This window comes from Limulus polyphemus, unplaced genomic scaffold, assembly GCF_000517525.1.
Source record: "Limulus polyphemus unplaced genomic scaffold, Limulus_polyphemus-2.1.2 Scaffold132, whole genome shotgun sequence".
NCBI classification, from domain to species: Eukaryota; Metazoa; Arthropoda; class Merostomata; order Xiphosura; family Limulidae; genus Limulus; species Limulus polyphemus.
The window spans coordinates 1,035,004-1,045,897 of NW_013665742.1; the positions used below are offsets into that span (position 1 = coordinate 1,035,004).

Genomic DNA, 10,894 nt, shown 5'->3' on the forward strand with positions numbered 1-10,894 from the left:
GTCTGTTAATTACAAGTGATACAAAACTATATAGTATTAAATGATGGCTGTCGGAGACGTAGTGTTGAGGTTGCAAGGATTCGTTCTCGTCTGTTAATTACACGTGATACAAAACTATACAGTATTGAATGATGGCTGTCATAAGTGCAGTTCTAAGATTTTCATATATTTGTTCTCGCCCGTTAATAACAAGTTATACAAAACTATATAGTATTAAATGATGGCTCTCGGATGTGTAGTGTTCAGAATGCAATGATTTGTTCTCGTCTGTTAATTAATGACAAGTTATACAAAACTATATATTATTGAATGATGGCTGCTAGAAGTGTACATCTTTAAATATGCATGTCTTCCACAAAGAAGAAAACAGAAAAAATAAGATAAATTTTCAAACTATAGAACTACCGTCATAATAACTCATTCTATGATATATATTGACTAAGGAAACGTCATATATCTAAAAATGGAAGTCTAAGTAAAATTACACCTTCAACTGAACTGACAAGGTAACCAATATCAAACTTACGTTTACACTGAATAATTAGCTTAACCTGTAGGTGATTTTTTTTCTTGGGTTTATTGTACATGGCCGAATCTTTGAAAAAAAACACTTTGTTTTTGATTAATTTTGATATCATATGTAATTGAATGTGTCAGTTTAAGAGTGTGAATTGATGATAAGCTATTCTAATATGTTACACTCTTAGGATTGCCTTCAAAGTGAAGAAATCATTTAAAACATTTTAGTAAAAAGCATTCCCTAGACTACTCGTTTGTAGATAATATAAGAAAATTGCTTTTCTTGTTCGTTCAGTTTCTGGGTTTGCAGAATCGAATAGTTTTATACGCATCACTTAGTTTGTTCCTCTGAAAATTATATTTAGTTACTTTAACTTTAGGTCCGCCAAATCCCCTCCAAAACTGCTCTGTTCTCAATCAAACTGAAAAACAGATTACGGTTGAATGTCTTCAGGAATACGACGAAGAAAATGCCCAACAATTCTCGTTGGAAGTCTACTCAGTGGAAGACAACAGGCTTCAAGCTAATCTAACTTCGAAGTTTCCACGATTCCAGATTCGTGATCTACCCGAAGGAACACAGTTTAGGCTGTTTGTATACGCATGGAACGCAAAGGGAAAGAGCGACGTAGTGGTAATTTCAGCCCATACCCATAAACCGGCTGATAAGCTTACTGACAACGGTAATGAATGTAAATTTTGTGATTTGCAAGAAGGTTGGAAATAATTTCAAATCCTTTACGTTCAATAAGAATAATATACTTTTGTTTATTGTAGACGAGGAAGTTTGTTCGAAATATGAGTTAATTCGTTTTAAAAAAACAATGAAAAGAAAGGAAGTATGAAGCAATTTTTAATTTTTACCCATAATTCATTACTTACTAAACTAAATAGTAGGGTGAGGGCTTCGAAACTGGTTTATTTTGAAGTGGCAAAGTAACTATTTACTACAAAAACTTTTCTTCCCCTTCCACCTAGTGGCTTAGCGGTAAGTCTGAAGAATTATATTGCTAAAAACCGGGTTTCTATACAGCATAGAGAGCCCATTATGTAGCTTCATAATAAACAAACAGGATACTTTTCTTCTATGTTATCATCCTGTACACATTATCAGCACGTAGAGCTCGTAGCAGTAAAGATTAGAATCACACTGTATGTGAACTATATTCCAGGTCCGGTGCTGTTATTATTGAACGTGCTTAGTCTGATGACCATTATTTATCATTGCCTAACTCTACAATTTTGCGGAATGATTCAGACGAGATGTTAGTATCATTAATAGACTATTATTCTCGTCTTTATTACGAGTATTATTATCTTCACAACGTTTCGAACAGTGAATTCTCACTCGGCTGTCGTCAGTTGTAATATCAGAATTTTTTTTTCTCTATATTCATGAGTCACAACGAGAAAACTTTTGTGGAATTACCAGGATTCGAACCCTCGAACTTGTGAACCTGAACATAGATATTCTAACCACTTAGTTAAAAAGTTGTTTCAAATGAGATTCAGGTGCTAAGCTAATTTAGAATATTGTATCTATTACGTAGAAACAATTATAATAACAAAAAATTAGTCTAAACATTGTAAAGTTTAGCTATTTTTTTAGTGACTCAAACCTTAGAAATATCATCCATTCCTTCACATCACAATTTTTTACGATATGTAATTTTAAACATTTAATCAAATACAGATTTAGTTTTCACTTTTGAAACGCCCACTTTTAGTAAACGATTCTGAAATGAAATATATAAATACGCTTTATCATTGATCATTGTGTAGATTTCCTTCATAATTGTTTGCCCAACAATGAGTCAGCGGTAAGTTCGAGGACTTGCAATGCTACAAAAAATAGCGTATTGTGTAGCGTTGTGATAAAAAAAAATATATATCATAAAATACACTTCTAAATACACTGCTGCGAACTATTAAAACTATGTGTAGTTTCTAAATATAATAAACAAGTGTGTGAAGAAAAACTTTAAAGTTCTGAATAAAGAACATAGTGTTAAAAATATAATAGGCTTAAAACAAATGTCTTATTGCGAGTATATTTAAAGTGAAACTGTGTTTGAAACAGTATATTTCAACCGTTGTGCATGAATAACTTAGATAGAGAAGAAGAGGATATGATGTTTGACTGAATAAAGAACATAGTGTTAAAAATATGATAGGGGATAACACAAATATCTTATGGATTGCGTAGTTAATTGAAATAAGTCGCCTCGAGCTTAAAAAAGTGTTTACTCCATAAGAACAGTTTCTCTTTTTTAATCCCAATTGCATACATAGATGTATTCATTTTTCACTGGTACGTATCTCTTTTATTATAAGAATAATCATATATATATATTTCTGGAAGTGTCTGAAGATTTTTGTTTAATCTCAAATAGCAAAAAAACATTCTTTATTACTCATGTTATTATTTATTTATTTTAATACAACTGGCTTATGTTGTTAGCCGTATAACTTTGTATTCTATAAATTATTTATTTTGATAATTTACTTTATAGTGAAAGCAAAGTTATGTTATAATAAGTGAGTGCTTAATCCTGTTTGAATATCTCAGTATAATATAAAAGCTTTAAAAATATAAGAGCATATGGTTGTACACAACCCCAAAGTGAAACATTAAAGTTTATTATAGTAAATAAATAAAAATAACTCATTAAATTTATACTAATTTTAAGCAGAAAAGACTTATTTATATAGGTCGTGGTTATAAAATGTTAGATAAATCTTTGATTTTATATTGTATCTTATTTTTTCGTTTAATTTGGCTTAGGAAATACAGAAGAAGAGGTCGTTATTCGACCCCTGTTGATTGCTCTCATTGGTGTTGTAGCTGTTCTTGTTGTAGTAGCTGTTGTTATTGTCATACTTAAAAAGTATAGAAAAAGACGCGAAAGAAAAGGTGAGTTTGTGGTTTTCATATACCAGGAATATGATGTAAATTATGTTGTTGTAACACTCATAACTTAGGAACACACTTGTATATTTGATGCTCATAATTGCGATTTATTGTAGCGAGGTTAAGAGAAAGCTATAGGACAAAATTTAAAAGAGTGTTTCTTTATCAACGAAATAAGACAATATCAAACTATATACAGCAAATTATATATATTCGTTGTTTCGGTTTGAATGGACGGCATAAGACAGCATAAGTTTTGATACCATATTTTGCTTTTCTTTTTAAGTGTATTTATCTTTCAAAGAAATAATGTTAGCACAATAATGATGAACATTGTACACTGAGTCAATGAACATACATCAGTATGATTTTTGTCATTTAATACATTGTGCGAGGAAGTTGGTTAATACATTAATTTTAATGGTCTTTATTGTAAATATTGTAATTTTATTTATAATCAGATATTTAAAGTCACAGTAAGTATATTAATATTTGCATTATTATATTCTCATTACAGAGATTATTTTGCACTGTTAACGTAGGGAATGGATATCTGAATAATTTAAATCTTCTTAATTGGTCGAACCTCGTGAGATATTGTTGGTTCTATTGCCAGAAATACCATTAACAACAAGGGTTCCAAACTAATGAAAAATGCATTCTAATCTTTACAAGAGAAAACATAAAAACAGCATATTTAATTAACTATGTAGCTTATTCTGATAAGAAATAAATATAAATTATTCTATTACTGAAAGTCTGTGGGCTTATAAATTCAACTTTTTTTCAGAAAATTAAACTTATTAAAGTCACTCAGTAAAGATAAATATACAGTCTCTTCCTAGTATAATTAGAATCCATTTATAAATTAACCAAGTGGGAAAAATCAATGTTCTTTCGCCATATATATTCTTTTTCATATCATATACTTTGAAATGATGTGTTTCTGAGCTAACAGTAAAAAGCAGTTGAAAAAAAAAACAGGACAAAAAACTCATTTTTTCTGCTTATACGTCGTGCGTTCTAGCATTTACATTTAAGTTTTCATTCTTTCAATCTAAAACGAAAATATACCTTCATTTCTGCTTTATTTTTTTCGTTGCAAGCTGGCCAAAGTAGAAGATCTCTCCCTGATAAGTAAGTTTTTATGTGTTATGTTTAATGTTCGAAACATTAAAATAGAATCAGCCCTTTGATACACTATTCACTTCAAAATTATTTGTTTTTTATTTTATCTGAATAACTAGATGAAATGAAACAACGAGATAATTAAATATTCCAGCATTTTACATAATCCAATAAAAGGGAACGTGATCAAATTAAGTGTTTACTTGTGAGTACAGCTAGTAACATAAAATTTTTCTTGCATAAATGCTACAAGTTATGAAAACACTTTATGTTAGTAAAACAACGTATATGTTATCCGAAATTTAACGACAGTTGAAACAATACTTCCAAAATTGTTAGTAAAAAATATTTATTTAGTATTATGAAATAATTTTATAGTGTTTTATTTATTCTGCTAAATATAACTTGTATAACCAAAACTAATGCTAGAACACATTAAACCCGGAATTTCCAGTAACACAATTATTATGGGTTTGTGTCTTTGTGTTAGGATTTTGCGAAAAGCTACAAAAGGTCTGCCTGTACATAACCGTCCTTAAGTTTGAGCTGATAGCTTAGAGAGAGAAAGCAGCTAATGAAAAGCACCGTCCGCCAACTTTTGAGCCTTACTCTTAACTGACCGAATAGTGGAATTAGATCATCACTGTCATATCGCACACTCTGTCACATGGAATGTGTTTTGGTGGCAATTTGACTCGAACCTGAACAAATGGATTTACAGTCCGAGTTCACTAGCCACTAGACCAATCCAAACCCAACTGGTTGAATAACCTTAGAGTCTTGCGAAATCCAACGATAAAAACCCACAAAGTGAAATTGAGACTTGTGGCCTACTCCATGTGCATCATTATAAGGATCACGACTTTGAATCCCGACAGGCCTCCCACTTTTTCATGTCCAAAATAATACAAAGTACTTAATACTTATTACTGCTGTTGGCTTGGCTGATTTTCTTATATTACGTAAAATTATCTATTGTTAAGTAATATCTTCGATTTTATACAAACTGTAAACTGGATTTTTACAAGATTAACCAGTGTTCTAAATAACACTCACTATGTAATTTCCTGGAAGAGTACTGAAAGCTATTCTTTCAGCCAACATCATTAATAAGCTATTTTATAATATTGCAGTTAAAGAACAGATTCATTCAGAGTAGATGCATCTTTAAAGATCTTTTTTTTTCAAATAAGATCACAGTTATCTTTACTAAAACTACAAGTACTGAGGCAATTAGTAGTGATAATGAACTTCTTATGCAATCTTTTTTCTTTACCTAAAATAGCTTACACATGTTTATAAGCTCGAAATAAATCTCTTTCCATCAGTTGTGAGACATAATGTTATTATTCGTTTCTGACATCTATTAGTTAAATTTTGTGGATATTTATTGTTTATTTTCAGGTCTCAAACTCCTTTGTGGAAGGACGTGAGTGATTTAAGTGAGCTAGATGATAAAGGACCTGATATAATTCCGGCACAAACACTCAGTAGGTCAAACTATGGAGGTAATAAAGAATTTTTTCACGATATTAAAGAAAATCTCTACACTAGTAAATAGTGCTACGTTTACAACAAAAATATTACAAAAGTTAACACAATATTAAAGAAAATATCTACACGAGTAAATACTGCTACGTTTACAACAAAAATATTACAAAAGTTAACACGATATTAAAGAAAATCTCTACACGAGTAAATAGTGCTACGTTTACAACAAAAATATTACAAAAGTTAACACAATATTAAAGAAAATATCTACACGAGTAAATACTGCTACGTTTACAACAAAAATATTACACAAAGTTAAATTATACACGTAAGCCTACAATACCTTCTATTTTTATTTTATTAGAACATAACCCAGTCGACAGTTGTTTCAAATAAGTTAAACAGCACTTGTACACGTGTGAAATTTTAAAAATAAAGATATTGTTAACTAGTCTCACAATAAATAAGATTTATCAAAAAACAGGGCACAGCCCTAAAAATCTCACAAGTTTGGATGGAGCTATTTAATGTTGTTTATATTTTTAATATCTGACAGTCATTTTGTCGTTGTTCTCTGACATTAGTAACATTTATTTCGCTTTGGAAGTTTTCTCGTGTTTTCGTTTTATTTTGATTTTTGAAATGAGCTTCATTCCCAGCAACTCGGCGTCTGCCATTTCATTTCGTTTAGCAGATAATTTCAGTTTGTCGTTAAGAAAACTTGGTGTGGTTTATTGACGTAATACGTAGCTCGAATAACTCACAATTTTTAAAACCATCTCTAAGATTAACTAAAATATCTACACATTCTTAACATTCTTAAACAAATAATAAAATGTGGCCGAAATAAAAAAGAATTTAGTTAAAACAAGAATTTTTGAAGTAACACGAGAAAGTGTATATAAAGTTGTGTTTTTGTAATAAAGAATTTTTTTTTCAAAGTCTAAACGTATCTGGAAATTTAAGCCATTAAGGTAGGACTAAATAAGCTATATGCGAGATATAATATAAAGTATCTTGCTTGATATATTTAAATGAATACAAAACGTGAATTAATAAAAAATACATTTTACAAAATATGTATTTGTATGAAATGTAGAATTCGTGCAGGTTATTTTTGTTTCTAAAATACCAGAGAATACGTGAAAAATAAATGGTTATGTTCGTTTAATGTGGTTATTTTAATAAGTCTATATTTTTGTTCGGTATATTAAATCTATAAGCTATTAAATATAATAGTACTTGGCTAATGCAGTCAATAATGCTAACGATACGAATTGATGTTGCATCTGAAATATTTAAACCAAATCATCTTTAATATTCCAAAATAAATGTCAAGTTCTTACTGTAGCGAATAACTCTCTCTTTTCAATAACATTATACGTAAAGCTATTGGAACTTTTTGGTTATATTTGAAACAATAAATACCATATTTTAATGTTTATTTACTGAGGGACTTGTAAATCTCACACAAACACTGTTGAAATTAGTTAAAAAAAACAACACTTTGTTTACTGGAGCTGCTTATACGCTGATATTGACTATATAGTAAAAATAGTTACGTAAGAAAACAGTGTTGTGTTCAATAACAAATGTACTTCTAGGAATACAATAACAATCTCTCTGGAGTCAAAAGTGGAGTGTGTAATGTCGTATAGCAAAAAGATGGCTGGATAAATACCTTTAAATTTTGTAGCATACTGTTTATAAAATTAAATATTTCCTAGTGTGGGATTTTTTTTGCATCTTATAAGTTAAAGAGCAAAATGAAACCGATAGAAAGAGTGATCTTGTATGTTATTGTCAAAGAGTAAACATTTAAAACTACGCGGCTTTTTACCGTAACTAATAAATTTCTCTCGAAATCTCCTTGTCATTCTCTTTACATATAATATGGTAACTTTTGATCTGATCAGAGTAGATAAACCTAGAAAATATCCATATCATAATAATTAAAATACGGATATAGCCTGGTTGAGTATGTAAATTAATTCAAGATAACGCAGTCGCAATAATTTAGCAATTGAATCTAGAGCTTTCAGTAATCTTAGTCTAGCATTTAATTCAGACTATTCCATAGTTTAATCTATCTTTATGATGCAAAAATATTTTAAAATTCCTTAATCCAGTACCCAAGTCATGTGGTGTGTTTTCATCTTTTTTTTTTCTATATAGTTCAAGCGATCTCACAGCTCCAGACATTTATATTCATATTGGATGCAGGGCAACTATTTTATAACGAGTTCACTATAAATTGATGAAATATTTTTTTCTATATAAAAATTACAAAGTTTTCAATGCCTTGATCTATGTCGAAGATATATCCTATCGCCTTACTGGAATTTTCAATCTTAGTTGAAACTGTCTTCGTATGCATTTCAGAGTTTGCTTTTATAATGGGTGAAGACGACGAAAGAAGAAAGAAATCCATAAGTTTAATTAGCCCCATGGAGATCTTCTATGGAAGCTCGTCTCTGTTAGAAGGAACTTCTTTATCGAAAGAAGCTTGTCACAGCATTTCTTCTCCAATAGAGAGTGTATCTGTTCAGCCCCTTGTACTACTGAAAAAAGTAAGATTATTTTTTACTTTATTTATCGGTTCTCGATTTAAAAGAAATTTAAGAGTTCAACCAGGAAATTTATTCTGGTTGAAGTTTCTTATTCCTAATGAAATTGCGGAATTTTGAGATATAATTATGTGGAATAGTAAATTATCCGAGAATTAGCTCAACTTTATTTATTTTTTATACAAGGAACATTGCCGTATTTCATTAAATTCACTATCTTTAATTTCGCCAAATACAGAGCCAAAAAACTAAATATCATGTCAATAATTTTAAACTAAATAACAATAAAGTACAATAAAATATTAATATATTAATAAATTACAATTAATTTTTAAGCAAAAGAGAAATGAAATTACATTTCCTTAGTATTTTGTTAACACAAAATTAAATTTAGTTTTTAATTTTTATCCGAAACATATATTACAAACAAGAAATAGCAAAGCATAAACTATTTATTCCAGAATCGAGCAAATCTCAAAATAATGCCTAAACGAATTAATAACAGGTGCGTCTTACTCAATCTGCTGCATAATCCCACTCAAGGACTATCCGCTCTAGCTGTACCTACCTTTGAACTGAAAGACTAGTGGGAAGACAGCTAGCTAGTCAACAATACCCACCCGTCAGCTCTTGGTCTATTCTTGTGTGACTTAACAGTATGATATGGCCGCTACTCTTAAAGCTCACACACACGGACCTAAATTGCGGAGCGCTTTTCTCGCGATCCATTAAGCCCCCGATTCAGAGTTCTGGCTTGCCAATTATTGTGCTACGCCCAGCCGTAGATAAGCAAGTCTCATTTTTATTTCATAAAGAGTACAAAATTGTATTTTTTATTTCGATATTATTTCTCATTGGATATATATTTAGTGTTTGTGTGTGTGTGTGTGTATTAGTTATAGCGATAAACATACTTAAAATGTTAACCGATTATAGAGAATATGATAATTGTTAACCGATTTCATTGCATATAGTTATTAAAATTTTATGTGTAAGTTTTGCCTGTTTTCTGACAGTATGATAATGGAGTTAAGTGTAAAACAACTATTGGGTTTCAGGAGCTACGTATGGTTAAGGGGAGTTAAGATAACCGTTGGTCAGTTTCGGAGAAGTATGGATATTTACATATAATCGTTGTTTAGTTTCAGACATCGTAGTTATGAATTGTCAAGCATAAAGTGATTCTCTGATGTCAGGCGATATGGTAATAAAGATTTAAGGTAACGATTGACGGTTTCAGAGCGTTATCGAAATTTATATGTAATGGTTTTCCAATATAAATGGTATAATTAAGTATAAAATAATAATCCAGTTTCATACAGTACGGCTATGGAGAGTTAAGACGTTGCTTGAAAGTCTTCAAAGAATTATGGAGTTTTAGGATGATTGTTGCCATATTCCGAGCGGTAAAATTTGGATAGTTAAATATAAAACGATTCTCTAGTCGACATAGTACTTAAAATTATTAGCCCCATCCAGTAAGATCAGTATTCGTTTAATTTTTTTTTAATTCCCATTCAACATATAAAAATGTAAACAAATTGTTGTTTTTGGTTTTTCAAAACAGGAAACAGTTAATTAATTCTTATTCAAAATGTCATAAAACTCTTACTTTTATAATTGCTCTTAAATGCCGAATTTTCATTATAAGTAGCGTTTGGAATTTTATATTTGTTTGTTTTGAATTTCGCGCAAAGCTACACGAGGACTATCTGCGCTAGCCGTCCCTAACTAGGGGAAAGGCAGCTAGTCCTCACCACCCACCACCAACTCTTGGGCTACTCTTTTACCAACGAATAGTGGGATTGACCGTCACATTATAACGCCCCCACGGCTGAAAGGGCGAGCATGTTTGGTGGGACGAGGATTGGAACCTGCGACCCGCAGATAGCGAGTCGAGCGCCCTAACCACCTGGCCATGCCGGGCGACGAGTTTTATGTTATGTGGCATTATATATGTTACAAAAGTGTATTCTGAGGTACATCACCAAAATGTTTACCACTATATGACTCGGAATGGAAAGCTCCCTGGTGGCTCAGCGGCAAATCATTGGTCTTATGAGGCTAAAAATCGTGTTTAGATTTCCGCGTAGATGAGCAGAGCACATATAGTCTGTTATGTAGCCTTATGCTTTACAATGAATAAACAAACAAGCAGAATAAAAATATAAAACATCCAGTAAAATATAGAAACTTAAACCACCATAGAGCGTTAGTAATATTTTCATATCTTTGTAGATATACATCTTTATATATATATATATATATATATATATAA

General features: G+C 30.7%; 1 protein-coding gene across 9 annotated transcripts in view; it reads left to right on the forward strand.

Annotated features, from left to right (window-relative positions):
• Positions 1-10,894, forward strand: part of LOC106473645 (kin of IRRE-like protein 3) — a 345,725-nt gene that overhangs the window by 318,573 nt on the left and 16,258 nt on the right. For 8 of the 9 annotated variants that reach the window (XR_002614039.1, XR_002614036.1, XR_002614035.1 and 5 more), the window contains 5 exons: positions 900-1,202; positions 3,305-3,433; positions 4,537-4,567; positions 5,963-6,066; positions 8,432-8,619. Coding sequence is in view for 1 of the 9 variants with exons in the window: in XM_022403114.1 (XP_022258822.1) it covers positions 900-1,202; positions 3,305-3,433; positions 4,537-4,567; positions 5,963-6,066; positions 8,432-8,619 (755 nt within the window). In the remaining 8 variants the exon portion in view is untranslated. The remainder of the gene's footprint in view (positions 1-899; positions 1,203-3,304; positions 3,434-4,536; positions 4,568-5,962; positions 6,067-8,431; positions 8,620-10,894) is intronic. The other variant, XR_002614034.1, reaches the window with a different exon arrangement.